At 43.7% G+C, this 24,468-nt stretch overlaps 1 protein-coding gene across 1 annotated transcript in view; it reads left to right on the top strand.

Annotated features, from left to right (window-relative positions):
* The window catches only part of LOC311489625 (ephrin type-A receptor 3-like), a gene marked incomplete at its 5' end in the record, with an annotated part of 87,560 nt that overhangs the window by 6,834 nt on the left and 56,258 nt on the right, over nt 1-24,468 (top strand). The window contains 4 exons of the mRNA XM_084546787.1: nt 9,863-9,927; nt 15,127-15,327; nt 16,624-16,731; nt 17,159-17,510. Coding sequence (XP_084402913.1) covers nt 9,863-9,927; nt 15,127-15,327; nt 16,624-16,731; nt 17,159-17,510 — 726 coding nt within the window. The remainder of the gene's footprint in view (nt 1-9,862; nt 9,928-15,126; nt 15,328-16,623; nt 16,732-17,158; nt 17,511-24,468) is intronic.

The following is a 24,468-nucleotide window of genomic DNA, read 5'->3' as shown; positions in this document are numbered from 1 at the left end:
CTGGTAAATTCAGCCGTTCTTACGTTTTAGACACACTTACTGTATGAGTTTTAATGTTGTAGGTGTTTTTAGTCTTTGTCCTGTCTTATGTTCCTATAAGATGTTTATCGGTGTGGGCTTTCTTTTTATGTCAGTTTGACAAATTAACTATGGCACAAAAATAGATGATAAAGTCAACGTGGAAAGGTTTTGCCACACAAGGCACACATGGAGCAGTTTAGGGGTTAGATGCCTTGCTCAGGGGCACTTCATCCATGGATGTAGATTATAACCAGTAGCCCTACATTCCCAAGCCCCCTTCTCTAACCACTAGTCGACAGCAAAATAGGCCTATCTAAACAGTTAATTTCACAGCAACACACACTGAACAGCCACAACATTAAGCTGAAATTAATAACACTGACCATCTTGTGACACTGTAATGTTCTGCTGGGAAACGTTTGGACCTGGCATTCTTGTAGATGCCACTTAAGACGTGTACTACCCACCTAGACCAGACCAGGCAACCCCACCCCATAGCAATGACACCCTAGATGGCAGCAGCCATCCCCAGCAGGATGGGCATACAAAAAAAACAGTTTAGGAACAACTAAAAAAAACACATGGAAAACAGCACAAGGCATTGACTGGCCTCCAAATTCACTAGATCCCAAACTGATTAAGTATCTGGTGGTCATAATGTTATGCCAGTGTATATGTGAATGCTGTTAGAAGTACACATCATATTCATGGCTGCAGATACGTTCAATATTTTTATGTAACAAATTACTCAGTGGTTGTGGACGTACTGATTTTGTTTACTGTTGTCCTCTGGGCTGCAGGCAATAATCAATTAAAACTTTGCATTTCTGGTGCCTTTTTGCTTTTACGTGAATGTCTTTAAAATACATGCATAGATAAAAAGAGATCCGAAGTGTAGGGGAACCAGTCGTCCTCTCAATTCTCCCCCCTTTGGAATTTAAATTTACGAAGTTGTTTTGCAGAAGAACTCTTCTAACAGATCAACCTTTTACACCTTAGCCATAAATGTGCCATGTCCAGATGCTGGACAGACCCACACTATCGGACCTCCCTAATGCTGAGGACGCCATCTGAGCCAAAAAGACAGATTTACACTTCTTGTGGAATTTCCCACTCTTGTTTCTGGACTAATTAGTCCTGAATCAAAAGAACATCAACGCGATGTCAGGAACTACAAAGAATGAATTAAGTGACTCTTCTACTTTGTATGGACAAAGTCTAGAAACCTTAATGTTATGTTCATCTATGTTTTAAACTTGTGATGTACTAATTTTCCTTTTTCAGGGACACACATGCAAACATGCTTTTCACAGGTTTTTGCTCTTCCCCTCTCCGAGAATGACCAAGAGAGTGGAACACAGATAAGAAGGTCGTAAATAACTTTCTTTCCCCAGAACCAGACCCTGATCTGCATTTCTCTTCTCTAAAAGAGCCTAAGTTTGATAATATGACTATCGAAAATGTAATAACCTGGTAAGTTATATATTATTGTTCAGGAAGTGCTTACGATCACAATGAGACGATTTTGATCCTTGTACGATAATGCTAGCCCAAATTCACATAATTTGTCACAGGATGGATCAACATTGCCATCAAGTGGCTATCTTTAAAAGTATTCTCTCTCTTTTAATCATTGAAGTTAAAGAATGTTGAAACTTAGGTATGTTCTTATACTAATAGTAGCTATTAGTTTAAATCATAACTGTTGAAGTTGTTATTTTAGAAACCCCGACCTTTTATTATTAGCAAAATGTCAATGTAAAGAGAACTTGAGTTTATTAATTTATTGATGCTTTTTAGTTACTTTGATGTAGTCATTCTGATACGTCATCTTGTCATGTTGTAATGTTGAGTGTTGTCGCATACGAAAAACATTGCTAACGAGCCATGATGAGTGATGGAATGATTAAATTTAGTAATATAAAATAGGTTAAGAAGATCAGGCAATAAGACATCTCGAAACAAAGGAGAAAGCGTTCTCTTCTCTTTCCGCGCGAAGATTATGGAAACCCGATCCAAACACGCCCTGAATAATTAACTCATAAAACCAGAGAGACGCTCCTCTTTCCGCCGCTCTTTCTCCGGACTTTTATACTTTCAGACTTCTTTGCACTTTCTCCGGACTTTTGCACTTTCCACTTTCCATTCACGTTTACTTTTATTTTAGTTTTCTTCTTTACGTACTTAGTCACGTTTGTACTTAGTAACTTTAAGAACAACTTGAATGTTGACAATACGGTCCTTTTCAAGCTCTGTTTGTTTCTCGTCGGATGCTTTTCCCGACGTACGATTTTTATAGTGACTGAAATATTTTTCTAGTTTTATTCATTTTTATACTCTACGAACCGAAGTACTAACCAACATCGTTTATAAGTTAGCCAGCGTAGTCAGCTGGGATATCAGAGAAAGACCCAATCTCTTCTACGGATCAAGAAATCAAGAAGCTGTTGCCATAGCAACGACATCAAGAAGACGTGACGATCCAACTTCTTTCTTCAAACACAAAGACATTGCCAAGTGTCATCTGCCTTTGACTGAACACCTACAACGCTCTGAAGCAAAGCTGGGTGTTGGAGTTGCAGACCAAGCAACAAGTCCTGTCTACCGGTCCAAGAGAGGCCTGCATCAGCTGTGCCGTTTCGTCACTGACCATCTCGTCACACCGACGCTCCGCCATCACCGACGCCGAGAAGACTCTACAAAAGTAGGCTGAATTGTTCCTACCGCTTAAGACAAAGAGTTGGTGTCACTACTTTGAAACTCCCTACTAACATCTTTTAGAGAAGATTGATTAGATTAGATATCAAATCTATTCCCTTTAGTTTAGGACTTAAACATCTCCATCTCTCACCATCGCTCCAGAAATTATTTCATACCTTATTATAATCGTTCATTTGATTACACTCCTATATTCTATTAGTCCCTCATTTATTCATAGTTGTCACTTTATTAAATAAATATTTGTTCACACTTAAGAAGTTGTTTGTGATGTTATTTTACGGCAGAGAATCACTGGTACAAATTGTAGTAAAGGATTCACTCCTTCAGATATGCAAATTATTGAACTGAGACTGATAAATTGATTTAAACCGTGTTCTTCCTACGATAACAGGAGGTGGTGCCCTAACGAGACATTTAAAAGGTGTAGACTACCCTACAGAAGGATCAATATGGGTTTTGCACAGTTGTTTTGAAACGTTTATCAAATCAGACTTGCTTATCTAAAATAATTCATGTCAAAACAAGAGCAAATCACTTTTAATTTGCAAGTTAAGGACAAATTGAAGTAATTATTTTTTCATTGCTCTTTAATACCTTGTTTTTATCATTTAATTTGTGTACTGTACGTCAGACAACTGATGATTCCAGTCACCATTTAACCATGCATGTTAAAAGCTAATTGAATTCCATTTGTTTCGCCGAATCAGCTTTCACCTTCAGCAATTCGCTCCCGTCTATCACTCATCTGAATAGTTATAGGCTCCCGTGTAATTATGTGGGATGATGCTTAATATAACTGATTTTAATCAACATAATTCAGTCCAGCCCAAAGTGGAATTTAATTTTGTGCTTGCTGAAGTGTTGTGGATCAACACAGCACATCTGAAGGGAAATGGGTAGCAAGAAAGAGCGGGCAATCGAACGGAGTCAAAAGAAGAATTAGGATTAGAATTTAATTTAAATCCGTTGAATTATTCATAGATACATTCAGTTTGCAGACGGCTATCGCGCTCAAAGAATAATAACGCTTTTCTCTAAAACTTTGCTAAATTGGACGTCCTCCGTGAAGAAAATATCTTACACAGAAAGTGAACTTGCAGAATTGGATACAGACGTTACAAACGGCACTTAAACAACATATATAAAATATACATGAAGTGATGGTTAAAACAGACATTCAACGCAAAGAAGAAAAAATTTAAAGTGAATGTTGAATGATTTAATCTGGGGGAATCCTCCACACTGTAAAAGCGCCTGATTTACTGTAACATGCATGCAAGGTGCTTTGCACAAACAAAACGCGATGAACTGATTCATGCATCCTCTCAGTATTTCCTCCATGCACATTTATTTAGTATGAAAACCTAAACAAAAGAACCAGTAAGGGGAAAATGTTACCCCGTGTACCAAAATAACCGAAAGCAAAAGTCTCCAGAGATGAAGCAATACGAGGGATATACAGTAACACGCAGCTTCAATAACGCGCCATGAACAAAGGCTCAGCGTGGAGATGCAGAGAGAAAAGAGCAGACGAGCCTCTCGGTGCGTTGCGGCTGAGTGGGGAGAGGGCTGATGAAAAGACGGCAAGTGTAGCAGCCTTGCTAAGATGCTAGTTTATTCCTAAAGTTCAGAGCTCAAGTCTTCCCTCCCCTTCATCCTGCTCTCCATCAGCTCATTTGTTGCCCTGACAACGCTCTCACTCTTGAACTGTGCTCTCGGTGGAGCTGAAGCAGGGGATGCTTTTTTTTGTGTGTGTGTGTGTGTGTGTGTTTGGCGGCGGGGCCAACGCTCACAGACTGGGAGTGTATACATGTGTTAGCGTGTGCGTGTTCACCTGCTTTATTTGTTGCGCCCGGAGCAGGGATTTGTCCTGCAGGAGATCGCTTTGTGTATTTTCTTATAAATTATCTACATTACAAACAGCAGCAGCTATTAAAGCTATAAAGTAAATAAATAAGCCTCTAAAATCAAACCTTTCACATGAGACGTTCTACATTATCACACGACCCCCTCCCTCTTAGAGAGTTTTAGGATAATGACACAACCCCACAAGTTTATGTTGTTTTTTAACTTTGTTTTTGAGAAATCGTGTATTTTTCTGTCATTTTGATAAGACAGGCGGGTCTAAATACAACAATACTCATGATCCTCAGGTGCCATTGCAGACTTCATGGCTATAGATTCATACCGTACACAACTTATCATTAGTTTGATTATTTTCTGTCATTAATTTATGTTAAAACTGCTTGTTTTTCTATTTAAAAGTAGAGACAAAATTTCTTAAAAGGAATCTCATTTGCATTTTCTTCCAATATTTCCGTCTCCGGATGATTTTTCACTGAAGGACCTCGATTACTGTGCGACTGTGATCTGCAGTTTCTTGTAGCAAGAATTACTGTACATGTACTTGGTGTGTGGGGAGAGTTTTTAATTTAGAACACATACCAGAAAGTTATTAGCATGAAACCTAAATGAAAATTGGTTCAAACTGCTCTGCTCCCTTTATAAGAGTCTTGGTTTAATATTCAAATTAAAAAGAGAGACAATGAGGTATCCACATGTTGGATGTGCGGTCAGCAAGCCCCTTCAGCATCTGCTGAGTCAGTCCATTTCGGTTTAATATACTGCGTTGTGAGATGAAAAGATCTCATGAACTCATTATGTAGTCACATATTGTACTCTGTATTGAGTCTTGTGTGGTGGTCTTGTGCAGTCTTTTTTCTTTGTGGCACAAATGTGGTGTGTGTGTGTGTGGCTGAGAGTGTGTAAGCATCCTGGTCTCTTTGTGCGCCAGTCTGGCTGTTGGCAAAGCTGTTTGATTCTTGGCAGGTGGATCACAGCTTCTTGCAGCCCAGCTGAAGCGGTGGATACCGTCCAGGGAGAGAGAGTGGCAGAGAGACACAAACAAGACAGAGAAGGGGCGAGAAACAGAGAAGAAGACGGGAGAGAGACAGACATCCCAGAGGGAGGAAGCAGGAGTGAGAAGGAAAATAGGCAGACACAGAAGGACGCGAAGAGACAAAGGGACTAAAAGACAGTTTTGTGCTTTTTTGTACATGGCTCTATAAGTAGCTGTCGTTTAGGCATTCTGCTGCATTCGTACAGGAATTTATGATTCACAAATTCACACACTCCACCCCCACCTCCTCCTCATCTTTCACTCTCAGAATGTAAACCTCACAGTTTGGTGCTGGAAATCAATAAGACAGCTTGTCTCCCTGTAACCAAACAACCCTCGTCGTCAGGTCACATGTGCATGTCTATGGAGCTGTGCACTTATGACCTGGGAAAAATGAAAGTAACGTTTGTGGGTCTGTGAGTGAACATACAACTTGGTTTCCATGTTGCCGCAGAGCCACCAGTGGAATGTGCTGCACTGTGGCTGTGAGCTGTCATGTTTAACTGCTCAAAAACCTGGAGCTTGTGTGCGTGTGTGTGTGTCTGTCTGTGAGAGTGAGACTGATCATTAGCTCGAACATGAGCCTGGTCTGAGTGACTGAGTGATGAGCTTAGTGTTTTTATTCCGGGGCAAAGCAGGCCTGGCCCGGGCTTAGATTTCACGCACACGCACAATTTAGCCAATTCCCTTGAGAAAGAGAAGAGGAAGATGGAAATGGGGTGAGAGCATTTAGAGATGAATGGACGGAGAGATAGATGGAGGTGTGGCATCGATGTTGGTTTGGGGGAGAATGCTATGCATTTTCATAATTCCTCTGCTCTCTCTTCGCCTTTAGATACACACATACTGTATGCATACTGGCTGTGTCAGCAGACAGGAAACTATAGGAAATACATAATTGATGAGTCCAGCCATTGATTACTAGTGATAAGTGGTATTGACAGGAGGTGTGAGGAGATGAAAAAAGTGTCAGTGTGTAGGTGTATGTATGTGTGTGTTCTCCCAGAGGGCCGCAAAATGGCTTTAGAATACATAATGACACTTTAGCTTACTAGACAGTACCAAGATGTTTTTTCTGTAATGAGAGGAAACGCTGTGACTGCACAAACTCCGAAAAACACACACACTCTCTCTTAACTCAACATTTTCACCCAGATCCTGAGGATTTACAAACGGCTTTGGTTTTAATTTGAAACAGGATTTCATTTTTTGCAAAAAAGTTACATGAACAAAGCAACTTTCCGAGAATTATGCAGAATTTCACTTTCTAATGGGGTGAAAAAGATCAATATTCTTCTCATGTTTGTGTGTGCAAGGCAAGGCTGGAGCCTGAATTTCATTAGCTATGGTTAGCCTAGCCAGAAACATTTTATGTACGGGTTAAACAAATGAGATTAGGTGTCAGGAGCTTCGAAGAGTTAGAGAGCGATGCTAGTTGTGAGTGAAGTCTAACCCAACTAAAAGCTGGACAGAAAGGGTCTAACTGTACTTCCTAATTTAGTTGTGGAAGTCGGAATGACACCACTCGACCATGTTCCAGTACAAGAAGTCAGAAAAACCAAGGAAGGTCTTTGAAGCCTGCTCTTTGTGAATACAGTGGGGTTCCTCTCATTAGCCAGTTTAGCAGTGGAAAGCAATACCAGCAACACAGATAGAAGCTGTCAGTACAGTGAATATGACTGTTTTAATGAGACAGATGTGCCAAGAAACTGTTTACTGTTGCATTCAATTTGTTGACTCACAGAGCAGCCACATTGGAGTTTGAGGTCGGGACTTTCTGAGAAGGAAGTCATGGGGGGCATTACAGTTGAAATTTCCCGCTTCCTGCTGGGAAGCAGAAATTCCAGCTTTCCACTTCAAATGCAACGCACTACGAGGAAGAAAGCGAGATCTGAAAATGCCTGGGCTTATACCAGTCGTCTCCACGTGAATCTCCTTCATACTCAGAATGCATACAGAGAAAAGAGGGAAAAAATAGAGAGAGACTGGAGGAAAATAACAGGGAGAACTGCAGCTCGCTGTGATTTTTGAGATAAGACCAGAACATATAGAGACATGCGGTCATACTGTGTGCATAAATAACTAGCAAGAGAACAAATAAAATGGGCCCTTTGAAGTGAATGAAAAGAGATAGTCCAGCAGTCAAATTCAATCAAATAATGTGATGTGAAAACTCACATTATTAGAGTGAAACAAAACAGAACACATTATCAACAGAGGCTGTTTCTTCAGTGGAAATTAAAATGATCACAGCGGGGCCTGTGTGTCAGCCGGAGATTAACCAGACGTTTATATCTGGAGAGACACACAGACACTAGATTCAGCTTTTTAAACTGTGCGAAGTAACCCTTTAAAACTTTCGGGGCTGTTCCGTGAAACACATGAATCCTATTAAAATAAGTGAATCACAGAGATTGTTATAATTGAAACGGACAATTTTGCTAAATTCCTTGTTGATGGGTATCTTTTATCTCTGTACAGTCTGTGTGTGTGTGTGTGTGTGTGTGTGTGTGTGTACATGCGCCTTTCTGTTGGATCCTGAAATCATATATTATTATATTATTATGTCCCATTTCTGTACGCCACTCAAAAGCCCATGAACTGAGGAAAGCAGCCTAAATGGTCTTTAGTTTCTCTGAATGCACACATGGGCTGGAGGCTCCCTGTGACCTTTAGCTGCACAGCACCTCTCCTCCACTGTCTCCGTCTCATCCCCCTCTTTTAATCTATCGCTCTCTCGGCTCGGCTCCACTGTGCAGCGCCTCTCATTATACCATGTGCACTGTTTTCTCGCTCTGACACTGCTTTGTGCAAAGCGCGTGTGTTTGTGCGTCACATGCTCGATGTGTGCCACCGCGTGCGCGCGGTGCACGTACATAGGCACACGCTAATACAGCATGACATGCCTCCCTGCTGTCACGGTGTGCTGAGCTGAGGAGAGCGGCTGGGATTCAGTTAGGGCTGATGAACAGCGTGAGCGCTAGAGGAAGAGAAAGCGAGGGAACGATAGGAAAAGAGGAGGTTGGACCAATTTTACAGCTCCTTTTGTTATACCTGCCAGCACTATGGACACACAGAGGGACTTGTAAACAGACACTTTCAACCCTCTTCAGTTGAGTGATTAGTCTCATTTGCATTCAGGAGCACACACTTTACAGTACCACCAAATAGTCTTTCCAGGTCACCGCTGCTGCCTTATAAAAATTGGAGTGCAAATATTATAGTGTGCTGCTTTAAAGTGATGCAGTCAGTTTAAATAGTGTCAGGCCAGCAGCAGCTCACATCTGTGGACTGAAGGCACGGGCTCAAAGATTTCAGCAGAGGAACGCCAACCTGGGAGACACACAATGTGTCTGAATGAGATAAAGAGAGAGAGAGAAGAAAGAGAGGAGCAGCAGCCTCCGCAGATGGACACTGATTAAATATTGATGGTCAGCAGTGTTGAAGGCTTGATTAGGACCTGAGCGAGCCAAGCCTGAACAAGCTCACCTACACATGCGCTCACAGGTGACGCCCAGCGAGCAGAACTGTGCTCCAGGATCCGAGCAGGCTTTCATTACGCCTCCCGCCGATCGCCCTGCCACTTCTTCTCGTCCTCACTTTTCATTCTCACCTTCCCCGCGTCCTCCCTCCGCTTCCTCCTGTCATGCCGAGACACATGGGATTCAGGGCGCAATGAGCAGTCGCTCTTTTGTGGCAATTTGCAAGTGACACTCAGAAAGTGTTCAGAATCGATTTCAGCACTGGCTGATTCAAATAAAAGAATCAAAATTCCTTCCAAAAATTAATTTTCAATGTAATCTTCTAGCTTATGACTGAACTTTGATAAAGAGCCTTAAAAATCTCTAACTTTCTGTAAAACATAGTCTCCCTCCAGTGTCTTGATCGTGTTTGACTGACCGACTTTGTGTCCCCTTGAACCGTAACGGCTGCTGCACAACCACAGTAATCTTAAAAGTGGAAATTACACGTTTACCACTGCTTGTGATTCCACTGCTGGCGTACTCCAACACAACAAAAAACACCCCCGTATAAAACATGAAAACATCTCGGGAGGTTTTTATGTGGAAGGTTTATGATAGACTCGAGACAGAAGAACGCCTAATGGAAAACATTACCCTATCTTTAAGGACGTTTGTCATTCGGATTGAGAAATGAAATACCACCAGCATTTTCAGTTGGCGTTAAAGTGTTTGTTCTTTCTCTCTTTTGTTGTTGCAGTCACGTTGCTGGACTCCATGTCTGCCTTGGCCGACCTGGGCTGGGAGGCTTACCCAAATGACGGGGTGAGTATCTGCAGTACAGCACACACACACGCAAATCCTGAAACATATTTTTTAAAGCTGGTCCGGGCACTAAAAGTATAAATCTGATCACAACTACCAGGTTGTGTTGACATGTTTTATTTCGGGGGGGAACAGGCAGGGACTCGGAGTTAGCAGCAGCAGCAGCAGCAGCAGCAGCAGCGGAGTGTGTGTTTTAGAGAGCACTGGGTTCTTAAAGCGCTGCTTGCTAAATCGGGAGTCTGCAGGGGGAATTTACAAATTATTTCTGCTGTGCTGAAAACGCCGTGGCACTGGAGACTCCATTTATCACGGGTTGCGTTTTTTTTTTTTTGGACTGGAGTGAAGGGACATGTCGCAGGAGTAAACATTCTTATGTAAGAGGAGACGTTGTATACATGCGTGTACATGTGTGTCAGGGGGGTGTTGCGTAACTAGCCTTTTGCAGGTATAGGGACCAAGGGAGTCTGGAGTGCAGCCACCATGAATAAGAAAATGACAACAGAGAAGTGTGGGGAGGACGAGGGTGAGAGCGGAGAGAGAGGAAGAACCACAGAGTGCATTCTAACAGAGCGGGTTCTGTATGTCACTGTAGTGCAGGGGCTGTTGAATGGCACTGAATTAATTCTATTTCCTCTCTCTCCCCACTCCACTATTCAGCATCAGTGTGTTAAATTGCAGGATGCCACACACGGTTTCATGGTTGCGCGCAGCAAAGGGGCAACTGAAGCGAGCACAGTGAAGCAAGGTTGTTTTCTCAAGCAATCAAGAGTATCAAGTTCACTTAATTGAAATGCACTGATTGCGTGGTCATATTGTGCGTGTTGTTTTGTTTTGGTCCTCATGGATGAGTAAAATGTGTTCCATCTGCTGGCTAAGCTAAGAGGTTCAATCTAATTTTGAGAATACAAGTTACTTTTCCTGATGCGGTTCCGGTTGGGTGGCAGGAAAAGCACGTGTTGTTGGTTTACCCTCAAAGAAACGTCTGGTGCAAAGTTAAATATATAAAATAAACTCCCTCCCTGAGCATATTTTTTATGATCTGTCAAGATGGAGGATCTCCTCCCTGCGCGTACACAGAAATTAATTTTCCCTTCACATTTCGCCCCTGTCAAATAAATCCTATAAATAGATCATTTATAATACCAACTCAGACTGAGACCGGAGTGTCTAAAACCAAAGGTCGGGCATAAGCTTTATCAGATGCTTTATCTGACCGGGAAAATTGTTAAATTGGTCAAAGCTGTTAAAGTCTTTGCCTTCATTGATGTTTTCATTCGGTCTGGTGGCACATGAAAGACCAATATTTTCTTCCCTTTAAATCGCTCTTTTCAGCCGAGTAATCTGGAAAACTATTTTGGGACAAATAGCTATGACTATGCCGCAAAATGAAAATCACGTTTCCCTTGAACAGACAGAAAGCAACTCAAGTGTTAATGGAGGTGACAGAAATAAATGGCCAGAGGAGGATGGAATAGAAGGAAAGTCTGCTGTGTGTGCCCATGTTTAAACATCCCTTTAACGTTTTCTGTTCAGTTGTAAAACATAATTACTATGAAAACTGAAAGCACTTATTCTCCATGCCGGTCTCTGCGGCTTAGACATAAAAAGTTTACAAGCAAAACGAGCTTTGGGATAAATCTTAATATCATTCATGTATCGTGCATCTCTTTCATGCCTTGTTTGTGAAGCCATGCTGAGGCAACATCTGCACACATTCTTGCTGGCTGTTTTTGTTTTTTTGTAACATGGACGTGATTTAATCCGCTTTAATCACACGCATTTCCCATGACCTTAGAACGGGTGCATGCTTTTATTGTGAAAATGCAAGGGAAAGCAAAATATTTGTCACAGAGTCGGTACAGCTTTTGTTTTGTGATGCTACTTGCTTTTACCTTGCCCACCCTTCCGGCACGGCTTAAGTCTTCACACTATCCCATCCTGTATTTATAAAAGAAAAACAGCATTAGAGGATTATTCTCACAGGATACAGTTTGGCTTTGGAAAAGCTAAATCCTTCTTTTCAAATAGAAGGTGACTTGCCATTCTTGTACAAGCAGCATATTCTGTATCATGATATAAAACTCTTGTAAATGCATCTCCTGTGTGCCATATAATAAGCTAGGCAATTTCTAGGAAAGGCAGTGTAGACACTAGCCAGAGGCTCTGTGGAGGCTGTCAGTCCTGTTGGCAACGGCACTGTTTGTTTACTATGATTATACATATGGTAATGACTTATTAATGCATCGTGGATCTAATGTAAAGGGATTACAGCGATAGGAGAGTGATACACCGTCAGATGAAAGGCGCCGGGGCTGGGAGAAGATCTTATGTTTCATATCAAAGGGATTATCTAGTTGACCTTTGAACTTTAAACCTGGGGATTATTCTCAGTGAGAAGCAATTCCCACCAATATGAGACCACTGTCTACCTGAATTAGTCCAAAACAACACTTGACCCTCACAGGTCATGCTTAATCCAAGCCATGCAGGGCCGGATGTGCCTGAGACTGAGCGGAGCGACCCACTTCTGTCACCGTGGAGGGGGAGTTCCTCGTGAGAGACACAAAACAGATACGTCTTAATAATGTTTGGAAATGGGAGGCCACACGGGCCCTCGACTAAAGGCTTCTCAGCCTCCTATGCCTCCTCCGCCATCTTTCCTCGTCTGCCATCTCAGTTTTTTTCCCTTCCTTCTCGTTCTCTGCCCCCCCCTTAATAAGCCAGAACTTGTTCCAGAGTTTGCCAATTATGTCCTCGTAGGTATACCCATCAGATGATTGCAGAAGGAGGGATATTATGTTAAGCTGGTGAATGGGTGAACTTAAACCCCAATCTGACGTCTCTGCTTCACTTCAAAGCAATCAAGCGGGCTCCGTGCTGATTGGCCAAGGTGATTGAGGGTTCAGGGAGGAGGGTTTCGTTCTGAATGTTAATTAGCGTTCAGACTGAACCAACACAGCAACAGTTATTACTTTGTGTGTGTGTGTGTGTGTGTGGCTGTTGAGAGAGAGAGTGCTTAAACTCTTCAGCCTATCCAAACATTTTCCCAGTTGTATTTTTAGTAGATTTTCTCTCAAGCGGCCGCTGTATCATTAGCAACACAGAGGCAAACAGGTTGTTTTCCTGTTCTTAAACACACCTGTGCTCCACAACGTGACAAAGAACAGACTCGCCAGTGAGGGAAATAAGTCACTCACCAGGAAGTGGCAGTAATCCAGCCACTCCAAACTCTGCCTACAAAGAAATAAACAAAGACATCATAAAGCCCTCTTTATCCCTCAATGACTATTCCCATAAACGCTTTAATCACCACTCCCTGGGGACGCAGCTTTGTGTGTTTGTGTGGGTGGGTGTGTGTGACCGTCCTGTGATGTCCGACTGGTCTCGGCTCTGCACAGATGGGTCTATTTAGCTGCCAGGCGCGCCTGTAATTTACCAACATTCATTCCCCTCTCTCCTCTTTTCTCTCTTTTTCCCTCTCTCTTTTGTTTTGTTCTTTTAATTGAATCAAGTGCAGTCGATCACAATGACCCACAGTTGCCGGGCGCGTACACTGTTGAGCAAGACTTCAGCGATACGTCCTTTAAGCTGAATGTAATCTTCAAACTCTAAACTGCCTGTCAGGGACATTTGTGTCAGCTGACTGCAGCAGCTTAAACAATCGTCGCCTCTTCTTCTCCTTCTCCGCTTGTTTCTACTTCATTCTCTCTGTTCCTCTGCTGAAGGACTGTTGGGTCGGGATCAAGAAAGCTAGTTTTGTCTGAGCGCCAACTCATACACAGCAGAGATTAAAAGCATCTGAGTGTGCGAGCGAGCTGGAGAGCGGGCGCGAGCCTATGCGAGAGTGTGTGTTTTTATGCGGATCTGTTTTAGTGCTCAGGACTCAGAGGTGAAACGCGCCCAGCTTTTGCCGGGTTGTTGGGCCGTCACATCAAATTAACCTCAAGAATTCAACGTTAGCTCGGAGTCCACTTGTCTGAGAGTTTCTCTTTGCATTTCTGCTGTTTTCTTTGGCTTCAGCTGGTCCGTTCTTTATTTCTCGTGTTCACACCATGCATATGTATCACTATGTGTTTACATGGTCGGGCAACTGTAAGGTGATATATGCTGATCACTATGGAGCTTAAAGCTTCGGTCTTAAGATGATGACAGGGGCTCAGAACAAAGATGGTGGTCTTCTCATCCCTCACCACAAACTACAACTCATCCAGTTTGTGTGAGTGTGTGTGGGGGTTTTGATGTGTCTATGTCTAAGAAAATCCAGTTAGTTTCCCCTTGAATGGATCGGATATCTTGAGACACTGAAACCACACAGGCTTATTTTGCTTTTCTTTAAGGAATAGAAATGTTCTTTTTCTTTCTGAGTATGTGTGTGTGTGTGTCAGTGGTATATGCATGTGTGTGCCTGTCTGTGTGTGCAGATAGAAATGTTTTCCTGCTCATGCGAGAAGTGTTCTCAATTACTGCCTTACTCAGAAGTGGAAACAGATGGTAGCAGATGACGGGAGACAAAGTAGCTCTGTCCTACCTTCTCCTTCTCTCGCTTTTTCTCCATCTTTCTCCGTGTATCTCTCTCTCTCTCTCTCTCATGCGCACACTTCCACCTCTTAAGAACTAAATCACGCGTTCGCTCTAGAAAAACACGCTCCTGCCGCGCACATGTGCAGACAAAGACGGTCCTTCAGTCATCCTGACACAGATCATCACTCATATTCCACCAGACATGAAGACAGAACATGCAGGCTTAGAGTTGGTTGGCAGTAAACCACAGTTCATTGAACCTGGGCCCAGTTTCCCCTAAACCATACTTTGAACTGAGAACTTCTTTGTCCATTGACGAGCGATGAAATAAGATGCTCTGATGGCTGAGAGGTGCGGTTGTGAAGCTGGCCCTGTGCGGCTGAACATCACTCTACCTTGGGTTCACGTTCACTTAGTCTTTGATTTGAAATGTTTTAGTTGAAAAGATTCAACCGTTTCCCATCAGGTCTCAACTCTTCCCTTTTCCTCTCTCTCTCTTTCCTCCTCAATCATCCACTTGCCTCCCCTTTCCACTCCTTCCTTCATCACACTTTCCAGTCTGTCTATCTATCTTTCTATACCTCCATCCTAGTCGGCCTCAGTAACTTCAGGTTTGAGACTGAAAACTAAGATATCACAGTAAATTTACTCTCTCCACCTCCTCTTTTTCACGCTCAGTGGGAGGAGATCAGTGTGATGGATGAGCGGAACACGCCGATGAGGACCTACCAGGTGTGTAACGTCATGGAGGCCAACCAAAACAACTGGCTGAGGACGCGCCACATCAGCCGGGAAGGAGCGCAGCGTGTCTACATCGAGATCAAGTTCACCCTGAGAGACTGCAACAGCCTGCCCGGGGTCCCCGGCACCTGTAAAGAGGTCTGTATCATTGTATATAGTACCCAGATGGTTACACGCAAGCAGGGTTTTCCACACATGAGCGACATGGGGCCTTAGTGGATAGATAACAGATGTCTTTGCAACAGATGCGTGTGGATGCGTGTGTGTGCTAAGCCCCCCCGCTGCATTTGTGAGCTCCGTTATTCACTCGTGGTTAGCAAAACACTGAATTTTGACCAGCTCCTTGGGTGCTGACTGCTCTTTGGAATCTATTCGGAGTGAAGCAAGTGAAAAGCACATTTAATTTTTGGGGGGGAAATCAATAACACAGGAGTAAGTTAGATTTGGAGCGTGAGGTTTATCACAGAGAAACTGCTCTTGTCCTTTTGAGTAAAACTGAGTTAACTATAGCGTAATCAGTATTTCCACTTCTCTAATGTGCAGCTCAGTTCATTTATAATAAAACTGTTCATTGTAACATTAAGTAGGACATTACAAATAGAAATTCATTCCCAGCACACATAAGCAACTTTAGAGGATAAAGATAAGTGCATTTATTGTGTTGTTAAGGGCATGAAGCCGCTTTAAACATTAAATGTAGCATTAAATGTGTTTGGAACGATTGTTGCCCCCGCATTCTTTGCAGAAAATTACATTCCAGTATCACAGCGCTTTGTTGTTTTTCATATATGTTGCCCGTCAAAAGGTGGTAGGTGTAGGTTTGTAATGTAATTATGGCTTGTATGAAATGCGTGCTTGTTTTGAACATTATATCACATTACCATGCAGAGCAGGAAAAGGTCATTTTCATTATCAGTTTTGTCATTTTATTTTCAGTCGTTACCACACATGCACTAGACACTCAACACACACAGAAGGAAGCACACTTTGATACATAATGAAAGGATAACAAGACAAGAGACGGGCAAAGAATTAGAGGATTGCTGCAGACTGAAGCAAATGATGCTGGAGAGGCTTTTTTTGTGTCTTCTCGTATAGTTTAACGTTTCCCTTTTCTCTTATATCAGCCTGATAACACTGCTCCTCTGTATGCATATCTCTCTCCCCTGCACCCTCATTATATCTTCAGAATGACTGAGTAGTGGGCTCAGTGTGGCACAGTACAGAGACGCATTTTTGTTAAAGTGCAGACAGTGTTGCTGACTGGCCATCCAGGCAGATGGACTGAGATTTGAGGAGAGAGCTTTGGAGCAGTGGAGGCCTTGTTAAAATTGCACACTGGACAGACGCTCTCACTTTGATTTTTATCTGTGTCAGTTAAATGTGCATTGTTCTGTTTTGTCTGATAACGGATGGACGCGGTTTGCCTTGCAGACATTCAACATGTACTACTATGAGTCCAACAATGCCAACGTGTGGTTCATCAAGGAAAGCCAGTACGTCAAGATTGACACCATCGCTGCAGACGAGAGCTTCACACAGGTATGGATACACACACACACTGAGACGTACATGTACAGCATGTGTACATACACAAAAATGTCTTTAATGTCCCATCTATGTTCAATAATTACTCCCCAAAGTTTTCTTTAAAAGAAAAAAATGGTTATTTCCTGCTGCAGCTCCTTCTCTATATTGATTTCATACGTTAAACAGTACCTTTTTGTATTCTATGACCTTATGACGAAGACCAGAAATGGGAGGGTGGCATTTCAAAATGAGATAGTCGCCAATTCCCACCAACCGAATTAAATCTGGATTGACTGTGGCTTATAATTAAACTTAGCTATCTTCCCATTTGCTTGCAAAATTGTCACCACTTGTGGTTATTTTTGTCTTGAAAGTGCAGTCGCTGTCTGGTAGCTCCGATTAAATTCGAATACTGCCAACACATTCCATTTTGCCACAGGTGGACGTTGGCGACCGCGTCATGAAGCTGAACACGGAGGTGCGGGACATCAGCAACCTGAGTAAAAAGGGTTTCTACCTGGCCTTCCAGGACCTGGGCGCCTGCATCGCTCTGGTCTCAGTTAGGGTCTTCTACAAGAAGTGCCCGCTCACCGTGCTTAACTTGGCCCAGTTCCCCGACACGATAACGGGTGGAGACACGGCGCTGGTTGAGGTCCACGGCGTGTGCGTGAATGCCTCCGTGGAGTTCGAGGCGCCCAAGATGTACTGCAGTGCGGACGGAGGCTGGCTGGTTCCCATCGGGAGGTGTGTGTGCAAACCGGGCTTCGAGGAGAACAAGGACGTCTGCCAACGTGAGTGGGGCGGGGGTCCCTGAGGCATGTGTGTGAAGGAAATCATAACATGTGTGGGGGGGGGAGACAGATGGAGAAGGACAAATAAGGAGAGCAAGAATTGTGCGTGCTGCTGTCTTGTTATACTAGCTGAGCAAAGGATGTAACTTTAGCGTGGCACACTTCAGACATGAGAGCATGCGAAGGCTGACGCTCTGAAGTGAGAAAAATAACATGTGTGAACCCCCAACACCTTACAAAGATGCTCATGACGTATGTCGCAGAGTGAAAATATGTGTGTCTATCTGTGTGTAATGTATGCGTGAATATTGCGAAACTCTACATAAGACATTTAGGTTATGTATGTGTTTGTGTGCGTGTGGAGGTGTCATCGCTTCCGACAGTGCAAGGACAACTCTTGCAGAGAAAAGGGTACAAGTTGCTTTAAGGCATCTCCTCATTTTATTTGTGTGTGTGTCAGATCTGAATATCTCACTTTCCCTACTGCGTAGAGGAGAGCCGTACGAGTGTGTGTGAGAAGGTGCTTATTGATGTATGTTGTGTTGTAGGAGCAGAGGAAAAGGTATGCCTTAGGAAGCAGATCATTGAGTTGTAAAACTCCCCAGATGGTGTGTGCAATGTGTGTGTGTGTACGTACTGTGCATGCATGCATTTGACTGAGCGGGCTGTATTAGGCTCACGCTGTCACCTGTCCCTACAGGCTCACTTCCTCCGGAAAAGAAAATGGAATCATAGATATTCATCACTGCAGACTTGAAATCGGTGCACATAATGCAATTTCAGTTGTTTTGGAGAAGCGGCAGCCGAGGCGCCCAGAAAACTTGGCAGTCGGGCCTTAGAGACAAGTGAATAAGAACAAGCTGTACTCTGCAGTTTGCAGGCTGGTAATGTGCACAGATTGTGGCAGAACTCTGGCTGCATCTCAATCATGAAACACGGACTGTTGAGCTACATGTCTGTCTTGTAAATTGACAAGCTGTGGTTATTTGACAGGTGATCATTTGCTTGCCATCACCGCGTCGGCCTGTGTCGCGTCCCCTGTATTAAAACTTCATTTAATGTCAGTCTGACGTAGCGAAGTGGTCGACCTCGGTGATCTCCATGACCTCATCAGTCTGCTCTCTGAGTCTTATCACTCCAGAGAGAATACACAGAACAATGTAGGAGCGTTTAACAAGCTAGCTTTAACTCAATTACATTAAACTTGGGTGTATGCACATGTGTGCTGCAGTCGTGTGCAGAAGTAACAGTCTTATTGGCAGGCTGAGGTCAGAGGTCAGAAGATATATGTGTCCCTTGCCTAATAAGTTACGGCCACTACAGACGTAGCGCGGGCACGAATGCAAAAGAGGTGTTTCTTCAACGTAGGAGGGAAAGTTTTTAATTTCAGCTTGTTTGAAGGCATATTTTCTGGTGGAGTAATTATTCGGGAAACAATTAAAAAGCATTTTTCAATAGATTCTAACTCCTTTGTGGTGAATTTAAGCTCCCTACGCTGCAGGGTTGTCTGCGCCACCTACTCAGTATTAGCAAAAATGGGATCTAGGGAAGGATTTGCATAGCAATGAAATTTCCTCCTCATGCAGCAGGAGAATTTGCTGTCCCACGTACATCAGCCAAACATCGTTCGCGTTTGTTTGCTGCCTTTGAAATGATGCCAAACTCACACCCCGCAGACCGGCATCCTTTTGTTTAACGTGACTGGTGATTGTGCTGTTTTGCCTGCGTGTGCCACTGTTCTGGTACTGTTTGTCAAAATTCACTTAGCGGACTAATGTGCCAGCATCCGTAATCAGCCTCGTTTTCAACAAGCAGACTCATAACAGACATGAGAGGCCGCGGAGAAGTACAGCGACCCAGTACGTTGCGCTCTAATGTGTCCCCGTGAGAACAAGGGCCGGGCTTTTTAAAGCGTCCTCTCAGCGCTCGGCATCAGCTCCAAACAAAAGGTTCCTGCCCTGACACAGTCTGGAGGTCTTCCATAGGGAAAACGTACTCCGCTAATGCATTTAAATCATTTGCCGTCACACAAAGAGATGAAGGGGTGACATGGGGGGGAGCGCTACAGAAAAGGCCGGAGGGGCATTTGTAATTATCTTCATCGTGCAGGTGAGCAAGCCTTTTAATGGATGCCTGGAATTCTTTTCCTCTTGTTCTTCTCTTGGTTTTCTTCTTTTCTGCCATTTAGCTGCTCTGATGCTCATTCTTGTCTTGTAATGTTCTGTGTGAGTCTCCCTGTCGTCTTTTGGCCTCTCTAGCCTTGTCTTTTTGTCTCCGTGCCACTCTCCTTTTTCCCATTCTCTCTCTCTGTCTCTGTCTCCCCCGTCTCTCTCTTTCTCGGTGTGAAGCGCTAATGGAATCATTACTAGCCTCTCTGTGTTAGACAAACACCAGACACCTCCAATTACGGCCTTTTTTTCCCACAATCTCCAGCTCTTTACCCTCCCCTCTGCTATTTTCTAACCTTGCTCTGGTGCCTGCTTCTATAATGGGGACTGTTCTCCACCTCTCGCTCTTTACAAGCCACCCATTTTGCTCCTCACCTATCTCTTCTGGCATCTTCTCCCTTTTTCACCTCTCCATCTTTCTTTCTGTCTCCTTTTTCCGTCCTCCCCAAAGCAGTCCCTATTTCCTCCGTCTGAACTCATTAAACATTTATAGATCATCTTTCTCTTCTCCACCCCGCTGCCTCTTATATCCTAAAGGGCGGCGTGAAGTTTGTTTAAATGTGTTTGTTGTGATGCTGTTAATGGTGGACAACGGATTACATTCGATCTCGTGAAGAGTTTTATGGCAAAAAGGGGAAGCTGCTTACACGGGATGACTTTTCTTCCCGTACAAACAGAGCACACGCATCAACAGACTGACTGTGGAGCAGGATACGATGGGATTCATGGGAAATGTGGTCTTAATTATGAGTAACAAACACAAACAAACCGCTAGGTTGAGACGGAAACTATCAGTCATTTTGACAATTATGTCGTGCCATAATCAATGTGAAAATGATATATATACATAACCTGCCCGTGGAGCGTAGGCCAATGCCATCCCCGGACAAAAACAAATAAATAATCATACTTTACATGTCCATTTCCCTCATAATTTCTTGGAACCTTTCCTGGATGTAAACAGTGTGATGTGGTACAGTTTATATGAAAGAGGCACACTGTGTCCTGATTCTAGACCAAAGAACCAAAACCTTTAGAAAGTTTGCCGGGAAAGTTGTGTCCACTGATGTCTGTGTCTAATTGGAAAGAAATAATTAGATGATTACTAACGGAACACAGGGTAATTTTTTAAAATTATAACTACAGAATTACATTGTGTTTTTCATCACTTCCACGAAGAACAATTAGTAAACTATGGTAGCTGTAGAATAAATTACTCAAACAGGAGGCGGGTTGAGACACATTTGGCTCATATTTGCCGCAGCAGTACATTGAATGTGAGATTCAGTCAAAATAAACAGAGGTTGCCATGTAGACAACACACAGGATTGGTTATTATTTTGGGGATAATTAATGGAAATTGTCTGACTGTGTTTGTTGTTAAGAATAATACAGAACTTCAGTGTTTAATCTCACTACTCGTGCACTGATTCGTGCACTAAACACACTGTTGCCCTGCTGGCCATGACTCCTCTGCTCAGTCAGATGAAATCATACTCATCCCTTTTGCCACCTCTGGAGTTACATAATCCCTCTCACTCTCTCTCTCACACACACACACACACGTATTCAAACACACTTGCTCTCCCTCTCTTTGTCACATTTGCGCACCCATGTCACTTCTCGCCATCTCTCCCCAACCCATGCAGAGGCCAGTGTCTGCGCGCCCCCCGCCTCCTTCCTCCGCTCGCTTCTTTTATTCTCCGCCTTTTGTGCATTCTGTTGCTGTTTGCCCTCTCTGTTTCTGTCTGCCACCGTTTCCCCTACCCTTCCATTTCCACCTTGTGCTCCCTTGCCCTCTCCTGCTTTCTCTGTCTCTCACAGCTGGTAGGGGATGTAGTGAATACTCCTCTCAAACCTCTCCTGCTTTAAGCCCTAGGGGTATATGCTGAAGGGCAGGAGTGTGTGTTTGTCTGTGTGTGTGTGTAGCTGTGACGTGGTGTGTATTTGTGTGTTCTGTCCTTCTGTGTGTGTCTGACAGCACCAATTACTGCCTCAGATGCCTGAGAGATGGAGGAGACGGAGTGAAGAAGGACAGACACCTGTCACCTCGACACAACTTTCCTTGCTCTCATCTCCTCTCTCTCTTTTTCTGAGCGGGCAGAAGTAATATGGGTCAGCATGGCATGTCTGTCTGTCTGTCTGTCTCTCTGTCTGTCTGCTGGATATACCCATCTAATGGTCTCCTTCTTCCTTTCTTCTTCATTTCTCTGCAAGAACTTAGTATTACAAAAAGAACTTCTCAGAGCCGCGGCACACTCCTCATACTGACTCCACTTAGCTCTCCTGCTGTTCTTTTCACTTCTCAAATTGGACAAAAACCAAAGTGCGAATCACCGAGGAAAAATTGTCCGATCAGCTGTGTGTTCATTTGGAACACTGTGATGCAGACACAGTGGGCTTCAACTTGTAACTTTTTTTTTTTTTCAGGCTGCTGCAGGTTTGCAGAAAAGGTTTATTTATTATATATTACTTCCCGAGATGCAAAGACGAAAATCATTTCCATGTCTGTTTCTTAAAGTAGTAGATCAATATTTTCAAAATCAGTTCTGGTGGAGTCAATTTTTTTTTGTTAGTTACAAAAGAATATCTTCACATCTTCCCAGTTATCCACCCACGGATGCCTTGCATAACATACAAGGATAAGGACTAGAAACTGTTCAAACATAATGAAATCCACTTAAATGCACCTCTTAAATAAACTTGTAAGCTGTGATTAAAACATGCCACAGTGTTAGGCTAGCTTGTTACTTTCTGATGCGAGGCTGCCCGGTTTGGTGCTGTTGAGCTTGTGCAGAGATCAAAACAAAAATCGGTGCTCACCTACTGCATCTGGTCAAGTCCGGCCCAAGAAAAACAAATATTTGTAAGCCACGAAAGAGCTCAGATGTAAAATTTGTCCTCTAAGGCAGGGGGATGTACAAAATCCGGTCAAACAGCGCATCGCGAGCAGCAATCAGAGGCCTCCTGCTTCGGTCAATCAGGCCTGGCTCTGACAAGCGCACCGCGGGGAAGGAATTACAGTAAAAGCCTTTGTTCTCTGCAGGAAAACTTCTGTACAGAAAAAATGTTACATGATACATGTGCTGCGAGGGCTACATAAAGAAACGCTCTCGGAAGCATTTAGGGAAAGAATGACTGGTCATGCACGTGCACACACATACAAAAACGTATACACAATAGAATTTTACACTTTATGTCACATAAGAGGATTGCAGTCTCCCTTCATAATGAGAGGTCTGAGCGGGGAACAGACGAGGAAAAGGCTAATCTTCTCACCTGTGAAAGAGATTGAGCTCGTGTGTGGGGATGTGTGTGTGTGTGCGTGTGAATGCGCCGAAATCTCAGCAGGGAGCCTGCCTTTCTTTATTGCCTCTCCTCAACAGCAGAAGTACGAGTGTGGACAGTTGACGCGGGTAAACTGAGCATTTTTATGTTGACCAGACACAGACTTTTGAAGGTCAAGGGCTCCCTCATGTAGCATGTTCTCTCTCTTCCACTCGCGCACACACCGCTCTCTCGTTTCTTCGGTCTTCTCTTGGTGGCAGCTCGGGGAGCTTGAGAGTACGAAGGTGTGAGTAGGAAGGTAGTGGGCGGCTAACAGAAGGATTTAGACAGCTAGGCAAGAGATTTTTGTGTGTATACAGTGTATGTAAGTGTGTGAATGTATGTGTGTGTGTGTATGTGTACACCGCTGCAGGCATTAGGGCATTAAGCTGTTGAAGTGTCAGGCAGCAGGCTGTTATTACAAGCCAGATGTTCTTAAAGGACAAACGGATATATGGGCCAAGTAAAGGCCAGTCATCTGTTCTTCTACCTGTCTTTTCCAGTGTGTATATTTCTACTGCTTCGCTTGTCTGCCTTCACTTTTCATTTATTTGGGTAACGGCAGCCACCTTTTTCCTTCGTTTCTCCTGTATTCCCCTTTATCTCCCCTCCCTCACGTGTCTCTCCTAAACTCCATCCCTTTTCCCTCTCCCGCTTTCTCATCTTCTCTCTTTTGTGTTTAAATAAATGACACAAAATCACAAAGGCTTAGGCTCCCGCTAGATCCTCTGCGCTCCCGTCTACATACCCACACAGCACTGACCCAGATAATGCCGATTCACACAGAGTCTCCGAGCTCAGCTCCTCTCTCGCCGCGGCCGATCACTGTCCACACATAAGCTGAGTTGCCAAAAGCCACCTTAGTACAGAGGTGGTGTTTGCACCGCTAAAGTGTTAGCCACAACAAAACCCGAGGACTTAAAGGTGGCTTTGGAGGACCTTGTGTGGCTCAACTGAGTCTGGTGCAGTGGGTTGAGCTGTGTGAGCAAACCCTGAGAGAAAAGAGGGAAAAGCAGGCCAAGGACTGAGACTCTGTTAATGCATGTTTCAACTCCTCACGTCCTTATATAGCGCTATTCCCTACAGACCGAAGCAGTGAGAGAGAATAGAGGGGAGAATGTGTCTCCTTTGGGTACAGTTCATACTAATTGGCTGAGTTCCATATGCTGTTGAGTTCCAGTTAGGGATAAACATATGTGCACTCATGGGAAAGTTAATAATTTTCACATTAGTTGAACCAGCCTTGCGTTTTCGTCATTCAAAATCTAAAAGTTTCCAGAAAGGTGCCTGTGTGCGAGCGGAGGAGACGTGCAGGCAGCCAGCGGGTCTGTAGAACAGGAAACACGGGAACAGGAAGGCAGCCATTGACCCCTTCCCCTTATCCCCACCCTCACTCCCTTTCTAGTTTATGGATGGCTTCCAGATGTACGATCAGCGCGTCAGGTTGATTGGGCCGGCGCTGC

This window comes from Chelon labrosus (assembly GCF_963514085.1).
Source record: "Chelon labrosus genome assembly, chromosome: 6".
NCBI classification, from domain to species: Eukaryota; Metazoa; Chordata; class Actinopteri; order Mugiliformes; family Mugilidae; genus Chelon; species Chelon labrosus.
The sequence above is the reverse complement of the archived record's forward strand: the minus strand, read 5'-3'. Positions and strand labels throughout refer to the sequence as shown.